Source organism: Perca fluviatilis, chromosome 10 (genome assembly GCF_010015445.1).
Source record: "Perca fluviatilis chromosome 10, GENO_Pfluv_1.0, whole genome shotgun sequence".
NCBI classification, from domain to species: domain Eukaryota; kingdom Metazoa; phylum Chordata; class Actinopteri; order Perciformes; family Percidae; genus Perca; species Perca fluviatilis.
In genome coordinates this window covers 32,825,980-32,852,888 of record NC_053121.1, presented here as the reverse complement: position 1 = coordinate 32,852,888, position 26,909 = coordinate 32,825,980, and the positions used below count along the sequence as shown (strand labels likewise).

General features: G+C 39.0%; 3 protein-coding genes across 3 annotated transcripts; 1 reads left to right on the top strand and 2 right to left on the bottom strand.

Moving 5' to 3' along the window:
* Positions 1-1,161: 1,161 nt before the first annotated feature.
* Positions 1,162-2,559, bottom strand: LOC120566478 (snRNA-activating protein complex subunit 1-like). Its single transcript, XM_039812978.1, has one exon. It carries the CDS (start codon positions 2,488-2,490, stop codon positions 1,357-1,359), a length of 1,134 nt encoding a protein of 377 aa, XP_039668912.1. The 5' UTR covers positions 2,491-2,559; the 3' UTR covers positions 1,162-1,356.
* Positions 2,560-3,465: 906 nt separating this feature from the next.
* Positions 3,466-16,412, bottom strand: srp72 (signal recognition particle 72). Its single transcript, XM_039812975.1, has 19 exons — positions 16,313-16,412; positions 15,664-15,784; positions 14,451-14,571; positions 13,963-14,106; positions 13,433-13,544; positions 13,313-13,344; positions 11,891-12,015; positions 11,039-11,096; positions 10,668-10,799; positions 10,435-10,563; positions 9,342-9,414; positions 8,905-8,969; positions 8,653-8,748; positions 8,146-8,249; positions 7,578-7,655; positions 6,942-7,079; positions 6,751-6,788; positions 5,868-6,027; positions 3,466-4,591 (listed from the first exon to the last, which is right to left on the bottom strand). Exons 1-19 carry the CDS (start codon positions 16,410-16,412, stop codon positions 4,411-4,413), a joined length of 2,007 nt encoding a protein of 668 aa, XP_039668909.1. The 3' UTR covers positions 3,466-4,410.
* Positions 16,413-17,350: 938 nt separating this feature from the next.
* leprotl1 (leptin receptor overlapping transcript like 1) lies at positions 17,351-24,211 on the top strand. Its single transcript, XM_039812976.1, has 4 exons — positions 17,351-17,476; positions 18,165-18,240; positions 19,729-19,915; positions 22,801-24,211. Exons 1-4 carry the CDS (start codon positions 17,461-17,463, stop codon positions 22,915-22,917), a joined length of 396 nt encoding a protein of 131 aa, XP_039668910.1. The 5' UTR covers positions 17,351-17,460; the 3' UTR covers positions 22,918-24,211.
* The last annotated feature ends 2,698 nt before the right edge of the window (positions 24,212-26,909 follow it).

Sequence of the window (26,909 nt, the reverse complement as noted above, 5' to 3'; positions counted from 1 at the left end):
GCGGGGGTATATATCCACTATTGCATATTTGTAAAAATCTGGGATGTAAAGGAAGATTTTTTTACAATCTTATGAGTAGCTAGCGGTTATTCTGTGCTTACCATCTATACAATTAACCAAAAGTCACTTGTATTTATTATAGGAGTTACAAAATCATGCCAGATACAATCAGGGACATGTGATCAATAAGAAAATGCTATTTCTATCAAAGAAAGTCATTAGGAAACCTTTCTGACATTTAGAGATTTGTCCGTGACAGGGCCTGACATTATAGGGGGTGAAATGCTGTTTAAATGTTTTTTATTCAGGCATAAAAACATGCTGAGATGGCACGATATGTGTTTCTCATAGTTTAACATGTCCTTCATATGGCTTAATGTTCAGATTTTAAAAAAAAACTTTTTTACATCAAAGATTTTTAGAAGTGGAAATGTACCTTTCTGGTAGAATGTCCCTCAAGTACTGTACAGTACAGAACTGAGGTACTTCTACTTTACTTGAGTGTTTAATTTGTCTGCTACTTTATTCTTGACAACTGAAGATACTAGTTATTTTGCATACTAAGATTTAACATGATGCAATTTTCAGTGCACAAAGTCAACTTGAGTAATTTTAGTATTATCTTTTGTTAAAAAATAAATAAAAAAAAAGACACAATCTGCCAATGCTGTAAGAATATTCCATCCTGTTTGTAATGCCAATGAAGTTGTTTTAAGCATTTCATAAAAGAAAATTCACAATTCTAGTGTAGGAAACTCTTTCCTTGAGTACTTTCACTTGCTGTTGATGCTTAAGTATGCTACATTTTGCTGCCAATACAGTGAATACGGGCTCTGAATACTTTCTCCACAACTGATTTTAACCAGTGGTTAAAGAATACGCATAGCATCCTTTTCAGTATTACTCATGGGATTCTGAAACTGTACATCCATGAATTAACATCATGGCAAGGACATAATTAAAATGGTAACAAAACACATGTAGGCCTACCATAAACAGATTTGGTTGTTGGTTGGGGTTTTCTGTGCAGACGACAGATCCCTGCAAAGGTTTGAAATAAACAGTTGAGTGTCCTGACAAAAAAAGACAAGACAGTCCAGATTGTGAAGTCAAACCTTTCCTCAAACCTGCAATGTTGAAGTCAGGAGTAAAACACGATGGTGAGGCAATCATGAAATACATTTATTAACAAATGAAAGGATTCCAGTTAAACAACAGATGCATAATGAGTGAAAATCAACTTAAATCAAATGTTTTTTTCCCCCAAATGAATGAACTTTATTTAACCTGGATGAACAAAAATAAAAAGGCAAGAACCTCTTTGTGTATGTGAAAGCCCTCCTTCCTCCCTTCCCATCATGGTTTGAAAGGTGCTGCCTGGTTGGTCCTCTTCACCGGCACCCTCTCCTGCTTCTTAGGAGCAGTCAGGAGCCAGGTCTGGAGCCTGCTGTCATCCCGCGTCACCCCGAGACTCTTCTGGGTCCGAGCCCGCAGTGAGGGAGGCCTCTTTCGCTGCCGAGCCCCAGTTTCCTGGACCTGATCTGCCCCGGAGCTGGAGGACTCCACTGTCTCGGCCTGTCGATGCCTCCTGGACTTGGACGCCTCTTGGAAGTTGCTGTAGCTCTTCTGCTTGATGGAGGACAGGAGCCTGGCCCTGCTGCTGCTGCTCTCGGCCTCAGCGTGCTTCTCCACCTCATCATCATCATCATCATCATCATCATCGTCATCATCTTCATCACCATCACAATCAACAACAGACTTCTTGCCTTTGTTCTCCTGTGAGAAAGTCTTCTTCTGCCAAGTGATGAACTCTGACATGCCGTCTTTCAGTTGGACGGAAAAGTTTCGATGGGTCATGGTGGCCTGGCAGCTGACCTCCACCGTGGCCTCCTTCAGCTGCTCGTAGTGGCTCTGGATGTTGGACATCTCATCCAGGATGTCGGCAGAGAAGAGCTCCTGGACGGCTGTGCTCCTCCCAAGAAACTCTGTACACACGGCATCCCTCTTTGGTTTCATCTGCTTTTGGAAGCTGAGAAAGTGTGGCATGGCCGTGTAGTGTATGGCTTTGGCTGCAACAAGCTTTTTGTAGATGTAAACAACATCTTGATGCCCAAAATTCATTGAGTCCTTGAGAAACTTCTGGATTGGATCCCAGTCCCTCAGAGCGAGTCTAATATTCACCGGTGGGATGGCAAGTTGTGTGTGGTACAAACCAAACATCAAATACAAGCCTCCCACTCGAATCTGGTAGCTGTATGGAGGCAGGAAGTACTTGACGGCTGTGGCCAGCGCTACTCTGCAGAATCTCTTCAGTTCAGCCACACTGGGGATGCCTCTGAAGACATCCGAGAAGCCCATCTCCCTCCAAATGGCTGAGAACAACTCGTACCTGACGGAGTCAGTGTGCTGGAAACGAGCCAGCAGTTGCTCCACGTCTTCTGTCAGAGGATCGTAGAAGTAATCCGAGTAAACCGGCGGCTTACGAGGCATCCTGCGCGCAAAACAATAACCTCAGATATTACTGAAACTCTGAAGGGGCTCTGAACGGATTCAAGGCAGGTGAGGCTCGCCATTGGCTAATTACCGGAGAACTACGCCCACGAGTGGAAGGAGCCAATCATGGCGATTAACCATCAGGTGTGGCGTACCTGGGTGCTACATTTACACACGAGATTAGGACAATTTAGTCCCTTTACATGCCTGGAGTAAAGTTAATATATCTCTATTGGTTAGGATTAATTTGATAACAATAATTATAATCCCCCAAAGTTATCTACATAACCTATATGTTTACCTTTTTACCGCATAGCTCCTAAAATAAAATATATCATAGACCTAACATTTATATGGCTGGGGAAAAGCGTCACCTTAATCACATCTACCAAAGACAGTGAGAGTCTTTCTTTATAGATTAGAATATAGCGATTAAAGAGGTTAAAAAAAAAGATAGCCACGTATTTCTCAAGATAATGAGAAATACGTTTTTTTATGTCTCATTCTATTATTTGCCTATATTGAGCGCCACTGAATTAGAACAACCTAATTCATTGTTGTGGATTTAGGATCTTAGTTTAGTTCTACAACTTGTGAATTCATCAAAATTGGCTTTTTGTCAGTATATGCACGTGTAGCATAGTGTTTCCTGTTCCTTGTTAGCATTTTCTCGAGCTGGTTTATAAGATTTCTTTAACAAAATTATGTTTACCTGCTTTCATTTCTGAAGGGCAGATTCATATTCGGTTCTATTTTTTTTTTTTTTTAAAAGGTTCATTTTAACTGATGTGGAAATCATGTGCACGTTTTCAATCAATTTATTACATATACCCCCAGGGGGCTCCACTTGCCAGCTTTCCCTTCTACCTAAATGAAATATTAACTGCAAATTGAATGCAAATGCAACCTTTAAAAAAAAGTTCAAGTAGTAGAGTAGTAGCCATCTAGTTAAATGGAAACACAGGGACCATGTGTCATTGAGAGTTTTATTAAGACTTAACAAAAGGGGACACCTGTTTGGTCTTAAAACATGCATCGGACAGAATTAAATGTAAGAATTTAAATTATTTGCTTGAATTTAGACCAACACAGGGATTCAAAAATAAATATTCTTTAACATCGCATCTTGGCAGCTGATTGAAAGTAAAGAGACAGTTTAAAGGAAAGCAAATAGCCAGAGTATGTATATCCTAATACTCCAACCCAAGAAATATTAAGGACAGTTCTCCCAAAATTTAACTTTGAGTTACTTTGCAAAAGTAGTTTGTTTTCCTAACTGCATGATTAACAATATTAAGGAAAAACAAAACAAAAACAACATGGCACAGAAGTAAATGAAACTGTGAGGTCTTGAAGTCAGTAGGGACATGATTTTAATGATTTAGTTGAAACTTCATGGAATAAAAGTTTGCTGGATCTACCAAACAAATCTATTTTCATATTTTAGAGACATTTGAAGAGGTTTCTGAATGCAGCGTCTTTGTGAAAACCTGACATTACAGGAGTAAAATACAGGAGGACATTGATAAAAAAAAAGAGCACCAGTGAAAAAGCATTTCCCATTCATCTGACCATTTAAAGAAAAAATAACTCGTTATTTTCTTCATTTCACTGTGACCTCAGAAGGTCCACGTAAAAAGAAAGTTAAAACAAACATTTTAAGAAACAATCTGCTTTTGCAGTGCTACAAAAAGTTAATTTCAGTGGAACTGTCCTTTAAACTCTCTTCTGTATTTTTAACACCACAAATTAATGACATAGAAGAGCAAAGGGGAGCTTTTGGTTTCACACATTTAAATGAATGGCCAGAACAAAAAGTTCAATTTAACTTGAAACATAAAAAAAGAGAAAAGCGTATGATCTCTTGGTGAGAGAGTATCCCATGGCCCCTCTGCCTGATGTGTTGCTTCCCTCTGACTACCAGCCTCCTTTGCCTCCCTTCTTCTTCTTCTGTGGTGCCTTCTTGCGTGTGGCCCCCGAGGCTGCAGGTTTCTGCTGCCGTGGGGGGACCACGTTGCTGGCGGCGGCTGTAGAGGAGCCGGATGCAGACCCTGGTCTGGGGGAGGTAGGGGGGCTACTGGCTGTCTTACTGGCATCCCTGAACAGAGGATGAGCAAAAACCGTGTCAGAGATTGCTCTCAAGGAAATATTTGTTAATTCTGGGAACATTTTGAACCTATAATACACTGGTAAGCTCTTCAAACAAGTTGAAATGAGATGTGTGGAAAACCCAATGCCACGTGTCACTCTATGCCCTTCAAGTACTTTAAAAGGAATAGCTGGAAATTTTGGGAAATATGTACAGTATTTGCTTTCTTGTCGTTAGATGAGAAGAAGCCCTTGGGCAAAGGCACCGAACCCCCAAATGCTCGGTGCGCTCATCCATGTGCAGCGCCCTCACTCTGACATCTCTCCATTAGTGCAAGTATAGGTCCTGTTTGTGCATGTGTGTATATTTCGGGCCTGTGTGTAATGTGTGTAACTGCCACTGTACCAACAAGAGTGAAAAATGTGAATTCCCCCTTGCGGGATAAATAAAGGCACCTCTTTTCTTCTGATCCCCCTCTCATGTCTGATATACAGTATGTGCTGGTAGGTAGATTATTGCATTTTGGACAAAGTCAGGCTAGCTGCATTCCACCAGTTTCCATTCTTAGCATACAGACACGAAAAGCAAGAAAGCTAATAAGCCATTTCCAAAACATCAAACTATTCCTTTAAAATGGTCAACGAAGGCTGCAATAGATTTTTAATATCACTTTGTTTATAAAAGTCTGAAGATAGTGAATAAAGCCTAAGATGACTTCTACTAATTGCTTATTTTGTCTAAAATCTTGATAAAGGAGTTAAATGAATACATAAATGTATCAATTATCAAAATTGTTTTTAATTACTTGTCTATCAAACACCTATTTCTTCAGCATTGCTAATATCTCTGTGGAAACATTAATATGCAACTCAAAAACATAAATTTGCCTATATACAGGATTCCCTTGTGATTTTGTAATTTCAGTAAAAGCTATATTAAAAGGGTAATTTTGAGAGCTGAGATACTTTATATCATATCATAACAATAAATTAGCAGTCTGTTGACGCTGCCTCACTTTTCCAGGTGTAGAGACATTTCTGACCGTCTTAGCATATGGATTTCTACTTTGGCTACTTTGTCCTAAATTACACACAAGCTGTTTCTTCTGCACAGCAGCTGGACATTTCCACTGAGGATTCATTGGCAGGGAAACAAAAAGGACAATCTTGAGTGCTTTTCCTCCATTAGTGGAGTTGATTATGGGGTTTCAGTTACAGGAAATTGCACCCAGTAAACGCCACTTGAAAGTGATGTGCATAAAGTACACATGCGATTCTTCACTCACAACTCGGCCGAAGCTCCTGCCATCGCTCCCTGTGTGCCTTTTCCTATTTGCTCCTTCTTCTTTCCCTTCTTCTTGCCTCTGTAGTAGGAACGCTCCTTCATGGGCATCCACCTCTCAGGGTCAGGGGTGCCCGTGGGGTCGTAGTTCTTGGGCAGTTTGCCTAAAAGAAGAGAACAGGAGGAAATCACTGAAGGGTAGGGGTGGGAATCACCAGAGGCCTCACGATACGATATCATCACGATCCTTATGTTAAGATATGATATTATTGCGATTTTAAACATATTGCAATATTCTGCGATATATTGCAATGTATTACCTTTTTAACAACTTCAAATTTTTCCCAGTTTCAAATTATGTCCCCAAAGGAAAATGTTGTCAACATCCGTTTTATCTACAAAGATACATTTCTCTGTTGTTTGTTCATCTCACTGCAAAATGGGATTGTCAAGCAGACAGACTGACCAACACACATAACATTTTTCCCCCAGCCCTACTGAAGGGTGGCACTCAGCTCAGCACAGTGTGAGTAAATATAGGAGACGCCACTGTGGTCATTAACTATCTGCATAATGTATTATTTTGAATGCATCTTGTATAAGAGGAAAAATTTTGTTGTAATTCCTACTGGTGGCCCGTAGAGGTCAAGTGTTCACCAATTATTTCCATCTTAAAAAGTAGTCGCTCACAGTATCATCTTAAGTGTCACTAAGAAAGATGTCATTGCTCCAACATGTAATAGAACTCCATGAGCTATTGTAACAGAGGAAATACAGACTCTTTGAATAGTAACTGCTTGTTTTACTTTAACATTTCTTGAGAGCAAGTGCCATTTATTATTTAGGAAATAATCTGTCCCCAAAACAATGTTTGATTAATGGCATACCTCTCTTTTTCTTCTTCTTCTTTTTAATCTCTCCTTGGCTGTAAAGAGAACGCAGATGTATTAGATTAAAAAGGAAGTAAAAGCTCATCCTTCTCACTCTGCTCAATACATTTGTAACACAAAAACAGGTATTTAAATCGAGAAAATGTTGTGAACATAATAAGGCTGATGTGGAGTAATAAGGGGTTTACATTTGTTCTTTGGGAAGGTTCTCTCCTGTGACCTTAGCAGCTTTTTTCCTGACGTAGTTGGCTCCGTGGGAGTTCTCCAGCTCGTCCACGTCCACATTTAAGGCCATTGTGTCTGCGGATGGTAGGTGCTTGCTGAGGCTGGAGAGGAACGCTAAGGACACAACTGTTTTACATTGGCCCTTGAAACGTACACTTTAATTTGCACCGTCATAATGTCATCTGAGAGTCCTATCCTAAATCCTTTTGCATTAGCATTGCTAGGAAGGAAACGTTACACAGGAGTTTGCAAGGTTTTTCCTGCATAGAGGATTTGTTGGTCCCCCCTAAAGAGGTTTTAGCCAGCCCCAAAGGAAAATCACCAGCAACAAAATGATAAGAATTGAGAATAAAAATAGCAAATTGAATCCTCTCTGAATGGATTTAAGAGCACTGTTGAACAAGCAGAACATAATCTTGAATATGAGAGCTAATCTCAGTTTTATCGTCCCTTTATCACAGCAAACCCTCACATTTGAGAAACTAAAGTCAGTAAAATGTTTGATGTTTTTGCTTGAAAATTATTGCAAATTACAAAAAAATAAACAAACATTGTTTCAGCTTGAGTGTCTTCAATCGTTTCAAAAGGTCAAAGGATACGATTTGGCTTTATCCGTGTCCACCAGAGAATATGCCGAGATGAGTTGTGCCAGTGTGTGGATGTCGTTGGTGTTTTGCCTGTTTCAAGAAAAATTAAACAAAGTTAGCTTCACTGTTTCAGGAATTTCAACAACTGCTGCAGTAAAAATGATCAACAGACCAACACAAAAACTGGAAAGTTTAAAAGGTTGCTCACAGATGTGCTGCAAACATTATGTAAGTGATTAAATGCTTTGCCTTCACATAGTTTAATTTTTCATCTTATAGTCTGTTTTTCCTGCTCTATATGCACATTGGAATGATGTTTATCAAGCTGTTTAAGAACTTGATAAACATCTACGTCATGCTGACAAGATTGTGTGTTCTGCTTTTTGTTCAATCAGAGACAGACAGACAGACAGACAGACAGACAGACAGACAGACAGACAGACAGACAGACAGACAGACAGACAGACAGACAGACAGACAGACAGACAGACAGACAGACAGACAGACAGACAGATAGATAGATAGATAGATAGATAGATAGATAGATAGATAGATAGAGATTTACAGGGCTGTAACTCACTTCCACAGCTGCTCCAGATCACTAATGGCTTCTTTTTTCCGTCCGTACTTCAGTTTGAAATTGGCAGCTTCTCGTACAAGTGCCAAGTGTGCAGCAGATCCGGGCTGTGGAGGAGGAAGGGCAGGCTGATTACACAGTGGAAACATTCACATATCACAACCGTGTCTTGTCAGATGAAAGTATTGCCCACAGCCTCAACTACAGTATAAGTGGCAACTGGCAACAATTGTTAAAATTAGATTGCAGCTCTGCTTTGAGTTTTTTCTTCTATGAAGCACTCAATGCTGTAATGTTTCTGCACTGCACTTCCTGCAATTACCCGTCAATCAAATACAGAGGGTTTAAGTGACAGTGTATTGTTCCCTGACAATGGTTTATACATTTGGAGTTTCTGTAAGTGGTTCCCCAGTTCACAGAAAGACTCACGAGTCACAGAAGAATCACTATTGTGTTATATCAACGTGCAACAGATTTTTGGGAGTTTAAAACTGAACATCGGCCACAAACCTGTTCAGACTGGTAGTGCTCAATAGCTTGTTTGAAAATCTCAATAGCGCTGTCAATGTCTTCTTCGTGGGAGTACATCGTTACCAGAGCTGAAATCTGAGGAGTCAATGACACAGTTTAGATGGACGCTTTGAGAGTTGAAGCAGAATCAAAGAGTTTTCACCGTTAACCATCATTGAAAGAGACAACGTTGTAATACAAAAATGGTCACAAATGTATCTAAACAGGGTATCGTTTTCATTTCAGACCTACCATCCCCGATTTGTGCTTGAACTCTTCAATGGACCTTAGAACATCGCAAGCTTTTGTTACGTGACCTGAGAACCAAAAATAAGACCCAAAAACAAAGTATTAGAACAGAATTGCAGCTATTGTGACCATATATATGTTACATATTATCAAACTTAAAATCACTAGAAACTAATGCTTACTTCTAGAAAACTAAAGTTTTAGGCATCACATTTTTTTTGAAAATGTCATTCTTCCATTAAAAGCTGTACGTTCTTGTTCATGAATATTTAAGCATTCTGATTAAAAACTGAATACATATTTAACAACAAAATATGCTTTAAATTTGACAAAGATATTTATGCGTTTATTATAGAAAACTGGAACATTTTTAACTGTTATCCTGTCCTAATAGAGTGAAAGTAGGAGAGTAGTATCTGTATGTAAATATATGCCAGTACCTTGTATTAAATAGAGTTGTGCCATTGTCAGTTTGATGCCAGATGCACTCTCTGGATGTTGGTCTGAGAATTGCTGGAAAACAAAACAATAGTAAGTTAGCATGACTGAAAATAAAAAACACTGAATGCATATAAAACATAACTACTGGCATCACTTTTCACTAAACAAGAACTAAATACATTTTCTAGAATCCTGCTTAACAGACCAATTAGGCTTGCAGCTAACGGATGCATGAGGTCCTAAAAAAAAAATATATAAGAAAAAAATAATATCTAGAATCATACTAGTATAACTTATTCCAGTCACGTCTTACACTTAATATTTTTTGGAGCTACAGACAGTGGGCACAGAGTAACATTAGCTTAAAGTGCTCATATTATGCTCATTTTAAGGTTCATAATTGTATTTAGAGGTTATATCAGAATAGGTTTACATGGTTTAATTTTCAAAAAACACCATATTTTTGTTGTACTGCACATTGCTGCAGCTCCTATTTTCACCCTGTGTGTTGAGCTCTGTTTTAGCTACAGAGTGAGACATCCTACTTCTGTTCCATCTTTGTTGGGAGTCACACATGCTCAGTAGCTAGGTAAGGACTACTAGCCAGTCAGAAGCAGAGTATGAGGGCGTGCCACGCTAGCAGCTAGGCGAGCATTATAACGTGGGTTACAAAGTGACGCATGTTCGTCACGGAAGTAAAGGCTGGACTACAACAGAGCTGTTTGGAGCAGTTTGTGAACAGTGTTTTCTGTTGGAGATGGTAAGTCCCTTTGAGGTGGATTTGGGGCTTTTTCACTTTGTAAATCTATAACGTGCACAAAAAGATATATAACAATAAAGGAAAGGGTAGAGGGCCAAAAAGCATAATATCAGCACTTTAAATTTTGTCAGTAACTGTCAAACCATTGGCTGGGTGTTTAAAAGTTTCTGTCAATACTATATGTACATAACAGCTTATGTGTGAATCAAACATCAGCAACGCTGGCGCCTTACTTTACCCGTGGACCTTTACATAATCAGAAAGAAAAGTAGGAGGATTTTGTTTGTTTTTAGGATGCGAGTCAGACAGACAGCAGAGTGGGTTATTTCTACCTGGAGCAGCTCGATGGCCCTGCTGTGCTGCTTCTCCCTGCACAGTTGAGCAACCTGGATGAGGACCGGCCGTGGGTGACCCGGATTCTGAGACTGAAGACTGGATGAAAGTTTCCTGCACTGGTCAGCCTGTTGACGGCACACAGAGAGGCACCAACGATGATCAGTAATGAAATCTAAAATTCTGGAATAATCATTTATTACGGTTATGTCTGTAATGTGCGTTTAGCTACCTGGTTCGTGTACATGGCCAGGAGGGCTTTGTTGAAGTCAATGGCCTGCAGCTGCTTCTTCGCCAGCTTGTATTCTACACCTTCAGTGTTTGTCAGTTTCACCTTTTTCTTGGAGTCAAACACGTTTTGGTCCTATGAAAAACAGACAGAGCTTAAATGAAAATACACTTCATCCAGTTGGAATTTTGCTTTCTGATTTGACATCTGTGGATAGATGTTAACAGATATTTTTCTTTTTACAGTGCCTTATATTCCGTATTTTGGACACAGCGGTGCACATTGGGAAGTGAGTAAGTCTGAGGTTTACAGTGAGATCACAATGATACTTTCATGATGAAATGTTTTAGTTGGTAAGATTGTCAAACACCCACCTTGTTTATTGTAATGATATTGTTGGCAGTCACAGCAAGCAGACCTACATCTGATGGCCTGCAATTTAGAGCATATTATTGAATATCTATTTGACATGTGCACTGTACTACTGACACATACTACTAAAAAAAAGTGCAACTTATGTTTGGACTTTGGAAATGCCTGTTAAACTGTTTCTGGCACAAATGTACATACTGTGAGAACCATCACAACACAAATTCAAAATAGAATACAATAACATTATTTTCAACTTCACCTGCAGCCGCAAAACAGGACAAACGCAGACTACAATACACAATTCTGATAGCTGAAAAAAAAAATCATTGGTGCCCCCCCTGCCCTCTCTCCAGGACTAGGACCAGGAAGCGGGCAGAGAAAATCACCAAAGACCCCACACATCCTGCACACACTCTTTAACCTCCTCCCCTCTGGCAGGCGCTACAGATCCCTGCGCAGAAAAACAACCAGACACAAGAACAGCTTCTTTCCCACTGCCATGGGTCATCCCCACTTTGGCCACTCACCCACTTCTCTACACATTACATACTTATCAGTCCAAAATGCATCTTGCACACTACTTTTCACTATTACTTTTTTCACTTTACATCCCACTCCATGTGTACTTGTCTTGATGTGGTCTTATTTGTATTTTTGTATATTATGTTGATATGTGTCTATATGCATACTGTTGTCTCTATTGTAAAGTGTGTTACTACTACATGTCTATTTGTTGAATGTATAGAGAGTTAACACCTACCAAAGTCAAATTCCTTGTGTATTTAAGTATACTTGGCCAATAAATCGGATTCTGGTTCGGAGAGGAAATGAAATGCGATGATCCCTGCACTCACTTGAGCTTGATGACCTGGTTGTAGAGCTGCAGAGCGTCGTCTGTCCGACCTTGTAATTGCATGATGTATGCCATCTGAGAATGGATGACTGCCAGCTCTGACTCAATGTCCTCCTCAGTCACATCCTGAAAAGGGACAAACCAGCAATCAGAGGGATTATCCTGGGGGGAATTAATACAAGCGTGGGCATTGATTGCAAATTGAAGAAAAACACCATAATAATTCCTATTTGATCAATTTCTAGTTTTTTTCTAGTGTTTTCTTCTCACACCATTGTCTGCCTTGGTAACATCGCATTCAAACAAAATTTCAAATCCAGACCATTTCTGGAAATGGAAAATTGACTTCACTCTCCAGATATTAAAAAAAAAAAAGTTCATATTTTCGTTACACAGCCAGTGTTCCCGGGTCTGGTGGACCCACCACATTATTTGGCTTTTAAAAACAATAGAGCCATAATGTATGTAAAAATACTTAACAGATGTTTACTTTAGCTCCATTACCAATGATATCATATAATTTACTGTTCATATTTGCCATTTACCCCTGTGAGATCACATTCATGATCATATGTTCACAAAACAAGGAAATTCAATTATTATTAAAAAAAAAAAAAAAAAAAAAAAGGTAAAAAAATATATAAAACAAGATTTTTGATCATTATTGGTGCTTATTTCTTAGAACTTAATCAGAACAGGTTAAAGTGCTTGAAATGTAACAATTTGGTAACTTTGTGAAGGAATAGCAGGTGCAGAAAGACAACAGTTTCATAGCACCTACAATTAAATACACTCTGATCCAGTAGACCTGAACACCTCATATGTAATATGTTATATGTAGGAGGGGGGGGGGGTATTATTTTTAATTTTTCTTTTAGCAAACATTGAAAACGGATCCCGCAGACCCGAACACCACACAAGGGTTAATGACTTCCATAATTGTTTTTGCCTTTTCCAAGCTTAAAGTGATGGTTCGGAGTAATTTCACCCTAGGGTCCTTTGCACCATGACCTCGAGCCAAACACCCCCCTAGAAGCTTTTTTCACCTGGGTCTAACATTGGGAGAGTTAGCGTAGAGTAGCGTTATCAGCTGAATCGAAACAATGTTCGACCGAGGTGAATTGAAAAGGGCTGATTGGCTCGAGGTCATGGTGCAAAGACCCTAGGGTGAAATTACTCCGAACCATCACTTTAACAAGTCCTAAATTATATCAGTTAATACCCTTTTATTATTTTCCACTTCATGATCTTTCAAGATCAATTTACAAAAATATTAAGTTCCACAAAGTGTGTCACGTCATCTCTAATACATTGTCCACTGTCTGATGAAGAGGTTACAAATTAAAACTCTCAATTTCCTTGAAAATGGATGAGATTTGATGAATTATGATTTAGAAGAAGAAAAAGAAAAAGCAACACTCACAGAATCATCTGCCAATGAGACTCTGCAAAGCTCTGAAAGAAAAACAAATCAGTTACAATTTAAATCAAGAATGAATAAAACAGCAACTTGACAGAGAAGGCAGAACAGAATGGGACTGACCCTCTGCTTGTCGTAGTTTATTGAGTGCCTCTGTAAGCTGTCCTTGGCCGATCAAAGCGCAGGCAGCATTGTAGCACAACTCGTACGTGGACTCGGGAAGACCTAGATCTTCCTGCAAAAGAAAGTATAACAAGTTAAAATCCATATAAACAATACAATAATTGCACAGTCATTTGCCTGGTGACAGGTACAGTCCTACTCTAGTATCAGTAACTTTGAGCTGAGCATAATCGAATTGTCCAAGCTCTTCTTCTCTGGTGTTCACACTAGTTAACAGATGAAGAATAAGCTGAATATAAGCATGACTCCAGAGTCATTTGTTATGCTCAGCACTCAAGAGAGAGGAACTGTTCCAGACTTTAAACATGCTTGATATACAGAAATGTTAAAACTTTTGCAATCAGTTTATGTTGTTCCTTATCAGTTTCAAGATTGAAACAAAGACCTGATCAACAACACAGAAGAGCTAATAAACTACAGCACGGTGGCTTCAAAAAGCACAAAATTAGAATGTTTTTAGGAGTGCTTACCAACGGAGCTTCCTCCCACTGACTCATAGAAGCCACCACAGCAGCGAGGTTGGTCTTCCTCTCCTCCTCGTACTCATCCTGGGAATTCCTGATCAGATCTGTGTAGACACTCTTGCAGTCGTCGTAGCGCTCCAGTCTGTACAACTGGAAAAGGAAAAGAGAGACAGCTCCAATCAGAAGGAGTGTTTCCGTGTCAAAATCATTGTCCAAATGTGGTTTCAAAGGTTCTTGCGTTCTATATAAACTATATCACATGTTACAAGGTTAGATAGGAAGATATTCATTTTTAATATTCAGCAGTTCCAGGCAAAAAAAAAAAACTACACAGCATTTTCAGAGCTCATGTCAGTCATATCCTAGATTGTAAGGACAAATCAACAAGGGGGTGGGGGCAGGAACACTTGTTTTCTTTTCCCATAAAAGGCTCAAAAGTATACAGTGTAAAAATCAAAAGCATCCAGCAATAATAGGATTTTCTTCAGCCTTACCACTTGACCGTAGAGCTCCTTCAGCTTGTCTGTTTGTTCCGGAGCAGCCTCAATGGTCTTCAGGGCACTATCCACTCTGTTCAGCCGGTACTCGCAGTACGCCTTCTCAAACACGACATCACTGAGAAAGACGAGTAATACAAATTATTTCAATAGGGAGATGGAACCAACAGCAAGAAATGGAAGCATTGTAGTATTGTGTTAGTTATATGTGTAAAGCATGATAGATCGATTTTTATTGATCCCAAAAAAATGGGAAATAACGGTGTTGCAGCAGCAAAATATCACACAGCTCACATTCCTATCCATTAAATAATAGGAAACATTATACATTAAATAATTGAATACTACACGAGCAATATTTAAAATATATACAATTTGTAAATAAAATATACAACTGTTTCAATAAGTTGGGGAGTAAAAATGTACAACTGTTTCCCTAGTAATGTTTCATTAAGTTATGATATTCTTTAAGCGTTTTGACAGCAAACCAAATGACATGGTTTTATTTGAATTAACAATTACTTTGTCGATAATCTTTTTTCATTTGAACAGATTAGATAGAGCTGCAGAGCTTATGCTCCTCCAGTATGGAACAGACGTTTTGGGTGATTTGAGGTTTGCAGATACACCATGTTGTTTTAAAAAGACAAATTCAAGATATTTTGTTTTGCATTTGTATGTGTGCATGGCATATATATATGTATATATATATATATATATATATATATATATATATATATATATATATATATATATATATATATATATATATATATATATATACACACACACACATACACACACTGTATGCATGCTATCAGCAGCCTGTATTTAAGTTACAATTTATCGTCTACTGTTTTCACTCAATTATGCACTTCCACCTGCTTTTGTACAAGACCATGCTCTCTACAAAGAAACTTGAATAATAAATTAAACATTTACTCTATAATGGTATAAAATGTCAAAAGTCTTTTCTTGTCTGTTCAACAGTCCAAAAAAATACCCAACCCTAACATTTGAGAAGCGGAAACCAATGAGCAAAAATTGTTGCATGCTTGATTAAAAAAATGAAATAAATGATTCAAGAAATAATTCCCTGTCTGTTTAATCAGATCATTGTTCCCGTGCAAATATTAAGAATGCACATTTACTAATCAACACGTGTATAAGTTAAGAACATACATAACCACACAGTGAATTAGTTGATTACCTGCCGAGTAGTTTTGAATGTGTGTTCATTACATTCAGCGCCTCTTTGAAGCTGCCATTCTGAACAAGACAAACTATTTTACAGTGAAGGGCCGTTACATCATCCCTGTTTTCGTGCAGAACTGCGAAAGAGGAAGACAAAAACACACAGCAGATTAAAGAACAGATGCCGACTACACACGGAGATGCTACTGACTGAAAACAGCAGTATTAGAAGAAGAATCAACAGTCAATAAACGTTTCTAACGGTTTGGTAACAGCTGACTAAAAGCTGGTTAGCTGCTGACCACGATCAGTTAGCTGCAAGGCTAGGGACACGTCACTAATCAGAGAAGGACGGTGCATTTCTGGAGCACAATATTAACTTATAACTTCACATAAACCCAACATAGAACAGCTGGATTTGTAGCGACAACACATAAGTATACAATTATGAGCAGAACTTTGGTATATAAAGATAATTACGTGTTTGAGAGACCGGACATTTACATGTCTAACTACTGTTAGCCTAGCCACATGCTAACAGCTGTCATGCAGCTGGTCCTAGCTTAGCCAGCTGATTGGAGGAAGAATATATGGGCCGTCTCTCTACTGTCTGACCGACGCTCCGGTTCCGTTTGAGAGCAACGAGGACAGACGAAAGTACCTACTTTTAGTTAGAGCTTTAAGGGCTCTTGTAAAGTCTCCATTCTGCCCGCAACGGTTAACTTCAGTCCACAGCGAAGCCACCGAGACCCCTCCGCTCGCCATCTTCGCTGAATGGGCTCAGAGTCGGCGGAAGCAGAATGTTTACACTACCGGGTCAACAAGATTTGTATTTATTAATTTTAAAATAAAATACACAAAACAAAGATTAGTGATAAACCACAACGTGTGTCAATGTGAATGAAAAGTAGATATTTTGGAGATGTTAGCTGTAAGGTTTCTCACTTAGCAGTGAAGCTCGCAAATGATGCCTTCACAACCAACCCATAAAGTTCGGCTTCCCATAGTACGCAGTAGGAAGGTGCTGCAGCAGTTAGTGGATAATTTTTTGAGCACATAAGATGAACTTTAATGATCCCACATTGGTGGAATTCACTTGTTACAGCAGCGCAAGAGTCAAAATACAAAGGGAAAAAAATTAAATAAGATTTAAGAAAGCAAGACAAAAATTCAAAGAAAAGAAAGTTATATAATCTATCTATCTATCTATCTATCAATCAATCAATCAATCAATCAATCAATCAATCAATCAATCAATCAATCAATCTATCTATCTATCTATCTATCTATCTATCTATTAGAGCTGTGTAATTAATACATTTTGATCCCAATTTCGATTTCAGCTCCTAACAATTTCATCGAAAAAAAAGTTATTTTGCACATTACATTTGGCAAGTAAACTCTTATTTTGTCTGTGTTCTGATGGGGAATTCAAAAAGTTCAACAGCAAAAGTATTACTGGAAATTTCACAGATCAATGTTTTTTCACTGATGATTTGTTTAACTGTTTCACTGTATTTTAAGTTCAATAAATGCAACATCTTTCCAAAAGTCAATAAGCAATCAAGTTAAATAGTCGAGGTTTCAATATTGACCAAAATAATTGTGATTTCTTTTTCCATTATCAAGCAGCCCTACCATCCATCCATCCATCCGTCCGTCCATCCATAATTCCGACTTTTCTAGTAGCACAGGAAGGCAGCACGACAGGCAGGGTTGGAGGTTCGTTCGGACTCGGTCGAACTCGACATCCGAAGAGGGGGGTACTGTTGTCATTCGTCAGGGCTGTGTGTCGAGCTTTTGTCCAGGAGAAATGGCTGGGATTAAAGGTAAGACATTTCGTTTACTTCAGGAAGCCTCTGAATTCCAGCTCCGTTTATATAACCTTATTCTAAAGACATTTAGACGCGTTTGCCACGTCCAGCTAGCTAACGGTAATGTGAAGTCAGTCATCCGCAGGGCCAATACAGTCGTTAGCATTAGCTAGCTGAATAGCCTTCCTTCCCTGGGCTAGAAGCAGCCGGTATTTAGTGCACACAATTCAATGCATATCAACGTTAGTTGACACACTGCAGCCATGTAACGTGAAATTATAATACAGTATTTAATGCCATTCCCTTCAGTTTCAATAGTATAATAACGTAGTAGTTACCATTATAATGCCAATGTTAGCTGCACCTTAACTTCATTAACGTTAATTGTGTTAACGTTACACAGTCGCTGATTGAGATGCTGTGCTTTTTGCAACTGAGCATCCCGGATTAATTGCTGTTAACAAGCAACCGCGCTGACTGTATTGCTTTCAGAGTTTAACATGATGCCCTAATAGTAATTCCAAATTTCGCTGTTACACGTGAAATCAGCTGATTCATCACATGGTAGCTAACGGTACAGTAGCCAGGGGCCCTGCTGCTACGATGGGATTGCTGAGGGTCTTGGGATACACACGTACAGAATTAACGAGAAGCTATGTGATATTTCCCCATGATGATATCCTCCCCTCTGTTTCTCTTGTAGCTCTCATCAGCCTGTCTTTTGGAGGGGCCATTGGCCTCATGTTCCTCATGCTAGGATGTGCCCTCCCTGTGTACGAGTAAGTAACACCATCACACACCATGTGAGCGTGTCATTGTGTGCGAGGGACACTTGGCACTCAGATGCACATTGGGTGATCCCATCACAGGTTTAGGGTTTTAGAAATGTGAATGCAGGTCTGGATTAACCTGCTTTGGGGCTCCTTAATACTAACCTGCCACATGATGAGACAAAGACAATTTCCACCAGTGTAAACAGTAAAGTTAGGTTTTATTATGACACCTAGTTCTTCCCCGTTTAAGTTATTTTGTTCAGTATTTTATGGTGGAATATTAAATGCCCTCCAGGTTTATTTGTGGTATGGTAATTTGAACGACAAACATAATTTTCAGAGCAGCGACATAACATTTTCCAAGATGATTGGGAAAAAAATATAGCGATATAAGGGTTGTTATTTTTGTAAGTGAATGTACAACAGTCTCATCCACACTTTTTCTGTTTTTCATGGATGTGGCTAGGTACATAGCTAAGAAACTGTCTCCATTCTTAATCTTGTAAACAAAGCTCTGATTGGTTGACCGTTTCACCAAACCAGCTGAAATTGCCGCCAGTTGGCAAAACACCAGAATCCTATTTGAATTCAAAGGTCTGAAACCAGGCTAACATGTAAGCATAATGTCAGCTGAAATAATGACGGTCTTAAAACTGGATTTTGACACCGCAGAGGATCACAATTTTCGGAATAAAGCATTTTTAAGCGTTTTAAAATGACCACAAAGCAATTGTCAAACAGGAAATCTTGGGGATTTTGGGGCTACTGGGCACTTGCGTGAATGTACAACACATCAAGGATACAGATTCAATTCAAAGGTGGCAATCCAATGTATCCCTGAGCTTTGTCAACTTTTGCAGTGCATTTGTAGCACACCGCACCTCTCCAGTGTGGTTGGATACAGTGGATTTGCCTTTTCAAAACAACTCTGACAAGGTCTCAGTCCCAACATGATACCTGGAGCTACAGCCTAAGATCTGGCTCTTTTAATTTAATCTCATTTCCATTTAAGCCATTTTCATTATACTAAACCACAGCCTCCGTCCAGCAGAATGTACAGTAGGGCAATAAGGCTGTAAATCTATTAGTGATATTAATCAGTAAAGTCTGACTGATATTATCAACCAATTTTAGCTTATCATAGATAAATCTGTTGTCTGTATATTCTTTTTTTTTTTACATTTTGTTGTACTTATGTTGTTGTTTATAGTTACTGACAGTATGGTTTACTGTTTAAAATTCACTGTTACATACGCTGTTAAGTTAAACTGTTCAACTCTATAATAACCAAATGTAAGAGAGAACTTGTTTAGGTTGAAAAACCAACTAGTTATTAGGTTGTAGAAATGCAGCTCCTCATAAAATACACTGGTGAAGTAAGCTAATGTACGGAGTGCTGAACCGTGTTTAGTCCTTAAGCCTTCAATTCACTTTGACTGCATCACTTGATGTCAGTATTTATCTCTCTCTTTTACCATCTCTCTCTCTTTGCAGCAAATACTGGCCTTTGTTCCTCCTCTTCTTCTACATCCTCTCTCCCATCCCTTACTGCATCTCGCGGCGGGTGGTCGATGACACAGACTCTGCCAGTAACGCCTGCAAAGAGCTGGCCATCTTCCTCACGACGGGCATCGTCATCTCAGCCTTCGGCCTGCCCATCATCTTCGCACGAGCTGAAGTAGTAAGTCACAGAAGCTTCTTAGTGCAGTTTACAGTGATGTCAAGAATAATGTAAACACATTTGTAGTAAGATTACTTTTAAAAGCTACACATCTGTTCAACATATAACAACAAATGCAAATTTTTATTTATAAATGTTTCGCCTCCGGGAAAAATGGTAATTGAAAGCATACATAGAGTAGAATGTCACCACACCTGTTGAAAAAAAGCCACCTTTCCTCTCATTCTAAACCTGGAACTTCATCTCTTAATCTGTCACTTTTCGTAAAACACTGAGTATCGCTTACTGGCTCAATTTCGACACTTCAGTGACTTGTGAAGCTCAAAATAAGTTTCTCACTTTCTGTGTTAGTTCTGGTCAAACACACCCACTTTTTAACGGTCTCTCCTCTTGTTCTGTCTCCCCCAACAACATCCTGTTTTACAAGAGCTTGATTTCATTTCAGGACCAAGAAGACAAAATCTGATACTAAGTGTGGAAAGTACTAAATAAAATTATATATTAGAAAGTATAAAGTATATTAAGTAAATACACGTAAAGAATAACTTTGGGAATATTTCATGTTTTAGTTAGTGTCAACAAGTCCCATAAAAAAAAAAGAAAACAATTATCGTCTGTGTCCAAAGCCTGATATAACTTCTTCCTCTGTGCCATAGAGCTCCATTGCTCCAAAAACTATTAAAGGTCCCATGACATGGTGCTCTTTGGATGCTTTTATATAGACCTTAGTGGTCCCCTAATACTGTATCTGAAGTCTCGTTCCCGAAATTCAGCCTTAGGGCAGAATTACAGCCACTAGAGCCAGTCCCACAATGAGCTTTCCTTAGAATGTGCCATTTCTGTGTCTGTAGCTATTGACCTTTTTCACAGCAGACATTTTGACTTGTCATAGTAGGAAAAGCACAGCTGAAATTGATAACCTTAACGATGGCTCAATTCCATCAAGCGTCCCAGTAAGCTATTTCAGTGAGTCAGCATGCACAATACCAGGACCTCTCCTAAGTAGAATGCAGCCATCATTAATGGTTTTGAATACACCTGTGCTTTTCCTACAATGACATGTCAACATGTCTGCTGTGAAAAAGGTCTATTGAGGAGGAGAGAGGGGGGGGCAAGGTGGAGGGTGGGGGTGTGGCCTTGACCAACTGCCACTTTGCTCGTTTGAAAGCCATGATGTCTCTCTCTCTCATGGGTGGGCCAAATTCTCTGGGCGGGCAAAGCAGAGAAAGGGGAGGTAACCTTGCTCCTTATGACCTCATAAGGAGAAGATTCCAGATCGGCCCATCTGAGCTTTCATTTTCTCAAAGGCAGAGCAGGATACCCAGGGCTCGGTTTACACCTATCGCCATTTCTAGCAACTGGGGGACCATAGGCAGGCTGGGGGAATGCATATTAATGTTAAAAAAAACCTCATAAAGTGGGATGGGACCTTTAAACACATCAGTGAGCCACACTGTTGCATGTTCCTTCATTTTCATGAACAGAAACAATAGTTTATTTTGACAAAATCCCACATATCCTGTCCTGCTGCCCCAAATACACACTAGAGCACCAAATGTGGATTAAACCCCAGCTGAAAATAATCCCCAACAAATGCACTGTCCTGCTGTTTGAGTAACGTTTGCTAAAAACAACACTGACCTCCTGTTTAAGGGAAATTATTTATATATTTGTCTTTTTTTGAGCCACAGAGAGGGCATGGAAGTCAGAAAGTGTTGGTCTTTTCATGGGATTTGATGACAGTAACGTACATATTGAATGTTACCAGCTGTATCCTTTGCTCTATTGCGTCAACAAAAAAGGTTTGCTTTGGGCTTCAGCAGCAGGCAGTCTGATTCATACAGAGCAATCATATTTGCTAATCTGCCTAGCAAGAACATTAAGAGAAAAAACAAGATACGCAATTCATTAAAGGTCCCATGACATGGTGCTCTTTGGATGCTTTTATATAGGCCTTAGTGGTCCCCTAATACTGTATCTGAAGTCTCTTTTATATAGACCTTAGTGGTCCCCTAATACTGTATCTGAAGTCTCTTTTATATAGACCTTAGTGGTCCCCTAATACTGTATCTGAAGTCTCTTTTATATAGACCTTAGTGGTCCCCTAATACTGTATCTGAAGTCTCTTTTATATAGACCTTAGTGGTCCCCTAATACTGTATCTGAAGTCTCTTTCCCAAAATTCAGCCTTGGTGCAGAATTCCAGTCACTAGAGCCAGTCCCACAATGAGCTTTCCTTAGGATGTGCTATTTCTGTGTCTGTAGCTATTGAGGAGGAGAGGGGGGGGCAAGGTGGAGGGTGGGGGTGTGGCCTTGACCAATTGCCACTTTGCTCGTTTGAAAGCCATGATGTCTCTCTCTCATGGGTGGGCCAAATTCTCTGGGCGGGCAAAGCAGAGAAAGGAGAGGTAATCTTTCCCCTTATGACATCATAAGGGGAAGGTTCCAGATTGGCCCATCTGAGCTTTCATTTTCTCAAAGGCAGAGCAGGATACCCAGGGCTCGGTTTACACCTATCGCCATTTATAGCAACTGGGGGACCATAGGCAGGCTGGGGGAACGCATATTAATGTTAAAAAACCTCATAAAGTGAAATTTTCATGCCATGGGACCTTTTAAAATGACCACATAGCAGAGGAGCTGACAGAGCAGACAGATGCACCAGCTGCAGCACGACATGATTAGCATTTAGCTACTGGCTGCTGTTAATGTGTCATCATCCCACTGTGTGTCCTGACTATACAACTGTAGAGCAGCTTGTGGAAGTGATTCTGTGAAACTGTTGCTGTTGACACCCGCTAGAGTTTGGCCTAAATATGCACTGCAGCCTGGCAGCATGTACAGCAGCATTTGTTAACCTGAATTATTAATGCTTTGGTTTACAGATTGCCTGGGGGGCGTGTGCGCTCGTGCTAACGGGTAACATAGTCATCTTCGGGACCATCCTGGGCTTCTTCATGGTCTTCGGATCCAACGACGACTTCAGTTGGCAGCAGTGGTAAAACAGCAGAGGGAGGGGGACCTTAGTCGGAACTGTTTTTATTAGCGTTACAATTATTATTATGGTATTACTGTTTGGTTCTTGTTATTGTTATTTATATGATGACCACCCATCCATAGACTCACACCAAACCAGTGCAATACTTTCTTTTTCTTCTTCTTCTTTTTGTACCGCCTGCATCATATTGAACTGACACAAGTGGGATGGAAAATGCTGACTTTCAGTTGGATTTTTACTCATTTTAGCTATGCTCTTTTGACTTCTGTGTTTTAGAATTTTTGTTCTCAATTTGTTTGTTTCATTTTGAGCATTGTAGGCTGATGAACGCTGGTGAACAACTGCTTATTTTATTTGTGAAAAAAACATGTTACAATGAATCCAATTGAATGTCGAACAAGGCCTAACATGTCTTGGCTCCTTTCTCTATTTAGTAGACACTCCGAAAAGCTCTGGAAGAAGCTTTCTCTACACGGACAGTACAGATGGGGGTACATTTCCAGGCATAGTGCTGAGTTGAGTGTAAATCAGCAGAATTCTGATAGTAGATCTGCACAGTCAAGCTCAGATTTCACCACTCAAGATGAGGAAAAGCTCAGTTTCCATTTGGCTCGAGTCTTATTAGATTGAAACTGTGTCTATTTCTTTTCTCACAGAAGGTGAAAATTCAGCTGATAGCACACAGACTTTTAATAAGCTTTCTGCTAATGTAATGCTACCATCGCGAAGCTGTGAAAGTCTAGAAGATCAGTGTGTGTTTGTCAAAGAGCTGGGCTGTTACTGCCACCAACCCTTCTCATCATTTGAACCATGTTACATGTAAATGTAAATCAGTTGTCTTTCCAGCATTATGTTTCTGTTTGGTACCATGATGGAAATACGTAATATGTTATCTCTTCAGTTTATTCAATGTCTGCAATCCGTAAAAGTCATTTATTATCACGCAAAGTAAGGAGACTGTGTTCATGAGCAGCAGCGTGTTTGTTTCCTCTCTGAACTTAGAGGATAGGATTTATCCAAACACAGCAGAGATCAAATTAAACCTGACTGGGTGACACCTGGATGCAGGCTGCTTATTCACTCTTATTTTACCTCACTCTATGTAAGGGTAAGCGTCGCCGGGTCAGGTCAAGAAAGCATGAAAAGCCTTTAGTAGCCGCCAGCTAGCATAGGATTAGCTTGAGAACAGCAGCCTTGTAGGAAACTGAGCCAAGCTAAGAACTAGGTGACTTAAAATAAATATATAACCAAGGCTTGGTCAGTCACTAACAGCCCTTAAGCTTTTAAATGTGACTCCTTCAAAAAAAGAAAAAAAGAATCTTAGTGTTCATGTATTTTTCTCTAGAAGCACATTAGGTCCAGATTTGGCACACATGCTGTCACATTTCCTCGCACCAGCATTTCCATGATAAAAACACAGTTCTGTTTTGAAGTGTTTCTATGTTCTCCGGCCTGCGTGAAGGAAATATGTAAATTGGGTAGTGTAATCTGTCGGCAGCTTACAGCCTGCAGTCAGTCAGGTGCGGCTCTCCTGTTTAACTGCATTAGTGTTAGCTAAAGAAGGAGTTTAGCATCCACTGCCTAGTAAAGCACTGGTGTGTTGAGTGTCGAACATTTCCTTTTAGATGTTGATTTTAATTCAGTTTTTTGGGGGTTTTGTGGATGGTTCAGTTTGAATATATGTGCCCTCTGGAAGATGCAAAACATATTTTTAATTCTCACTTTGTGTTGTAGGCCAGCCCAGCATGTACTTTTACCTTGGGTTTCCATGCACAGCTGATTTCCATTCAAAGTTGAAGACAAGCTCTTAAGTAAATTAACACTCATAATATCCACACTTTCTGTCCCACAGTATAATTTCCACATTCAGAATCCCTTCCCTCCCCCCCCCAGATTTTTAAAACCACAGAGAAAGAAATAGTTTGGGGAAAAATCTTGTTTGCTTTTCTTTTAAGCATTAGATAAATAGATTGACACCACTCTTATACAGTATGTATGTGTTAATGGAGCTATGGATGGGATTAGCCTAGCTTAGCATAAAGACTGGAAGCAGGGGGAGACAGCCCTTAAATCACCTCTAAAGGTTATTCTTCAACACATCAACACAACATTTAATCCCTTCACAAACAAATATATAAAAACTTGACAAAATGACATTGTTGGGCAGATGCATTTATGTGCTTTCAGTATTAACTGTTGGATAAACTGTGTCAAGAAATAGTCATAGCACATAACTCCCTCTAAAACCACCATTTGTCCTTTTCATATCTCGGTTTGTGTGAGGATGAAACAAACAAGATGCAATGTGTTAATCAGTGAACTTTGTTGATAGCTGTTTTATTTATATATATATATATATACTGTATGTGTGTGTGTGTATATATATATATATGTATATATATGTGGGTATATATATATATATATATATATATGTATATACTGTATATACTACTGTGTGTGTGTGTGTGTATGTGTATATATATATATATATATATATATATATATATATATATACATACTGTATATATATATATATATATATATATATACTGTGTATATATATATACTGTGTGTATATATATATATATATATATATATATATATACTGTATATAGCTGCTTACTCCTGCTTCCAGTCTTTATGCTAAGCTAATCGCTTCCCAGTTACAGCCCAATACTTAAAGCACAGACATTAGAATATCTGTCTTCTCATCTAAGTCACATTAACAGCTACAATTTACAAAGAATAACAAAAAGGGGAAATCATAAGTTATTATCATTAGTTAAAAAACTGCTTTTCTCTATGGGAAGAGAAAAGCATTGGAAATCACCTGAGGGAATCCACGGCTAAAAATGCAAACTAACATCTGGGTTTTAGCACTACAAATTGGCATTAAGATTTCTCACTCGGCTGTAACATTTCTTTAGTCTGTCACGTGACTCTTCCAGAGATCACAACCTCAGTGGAGGCACTGATTGTATTAAAAGCACCATTACAATGGCAGCTTTTTAGTTCCAGTTTAAAAAAAAAATGTATTTAACTTAGTTACTGAATATTGAAAACTACTGACATGATTTGTGCTTATTGTTATGTAACACCACTTTGAATCTAATTGAACGTGCTCTGAACAGTAGATTTACCCACTGGTGGGGGTCTGTAAGTCAGTCTATGGTTTAACAAGCAGGGTAACTCCATATTGTGTTCCTGAGGCGTGAACGTCTGTATGACACTGTATGAATTATAAGCTCCATTTGTGACTTTCTGACTCTCTGTTTTGTAGTCTGACGTTAAAACTACCTGACGTGACAGAATCTGTTGTGTACCTGTGGGATGGGTTTCTCTGTGTTTCTGTTTTAAGAGAAATGCTACGCTTTGTTTCTCACAGATTTGGGGGGATATTGTATTTATTTATTTTGTCGACCAGTGTCCAACGCCATTTTCTATCTACTACTTTTTCTGTTCAAGAGGCAGAAGTCAGCATGGTGGATTTCTTTTTCTTTTTTTAATAAACGCCATTTTTGAACATCCTCTCCTTTGAATGACTACAAATGCGTTTACTTTGCTGGCAAGACTGGATCAGATAACCACACAGACTCACTCATTTTCCAAGGCTTTACAAGAAATACGCTGAACTGATATCATCTGCGTGGCCTAGTTAGTTGGTCTTGTTCAGCAGCACTCGGTGCCCTAAGGAGAATCAGCCCATTACTTGGAAAAAAAAAACCCCGGAGTCAAAACATCTCATTGTGTAATGTAGAAGGAGGTCATTTTAAACATAGACAGTGAGGATTTTCATTCATTTTAAATCTTTCATATTAAAGGGAAGTCAACTTGATTTTCACCAGTGTAGTGGATGATTTGGTTACACTTTACTTGAAGGTATCTACATAAGAGTGACATGACACTGTCATAAACATTATAAACAAGTCATAAACGTTTATGACATAACGCTTCTTTTAGTAAGTGTAATTTGGTTTTTGTCATGACAAGTTATGG

Bases quoted from the DNA above. Each gene is read 5' to 3' on its own strand.
- LOC120566478 (XM_039812978.1), bottom strand. From the start codon at position 2,490: ATGCCTCGTAAGCCGCCGGTTTACTCGGATTACTTCTACGATCCTCTG.
- srp72 (XM_039812975.1), bottom strand. From the start codon at position 16,412: ATGGCGAGCGGAGGGGTCTCGGTGGCTTCGCTGTGGACTGAAGTTAAC. The intron at 14,572-15,663 runs GTAATCAACTAA...CGTCTTTCTCAG, and splicing joins CATTCAAAACTACTCGGCAG to TGATGTCGTGTTTGAGAAGG. The intron at 8,250-8,652 runs GTTTGTGGCCGA...CCTCCTCCACAG, and splicing joins AGCACTACCAGTCTGAACAG to CCCGGATCTGCTGCACACTT.
- leprotl1 (XM_039812976.1), top strand. The intron at 18,241-19,728 runs GTAAGTAACACC...CTCTCTTTGCAG, and splicing joins TGTGCCCTCCCTGTGTACGA to CAAATACTGGCCTTTGTTCC. The intron at 19,916-22,800 runs GTAAGTCACAGA...TTTGGTTTACAG, and splicing joins TCTTCGCACGAGCTGAAGTA to ATTGCCTGGGGGGCGTGTGC.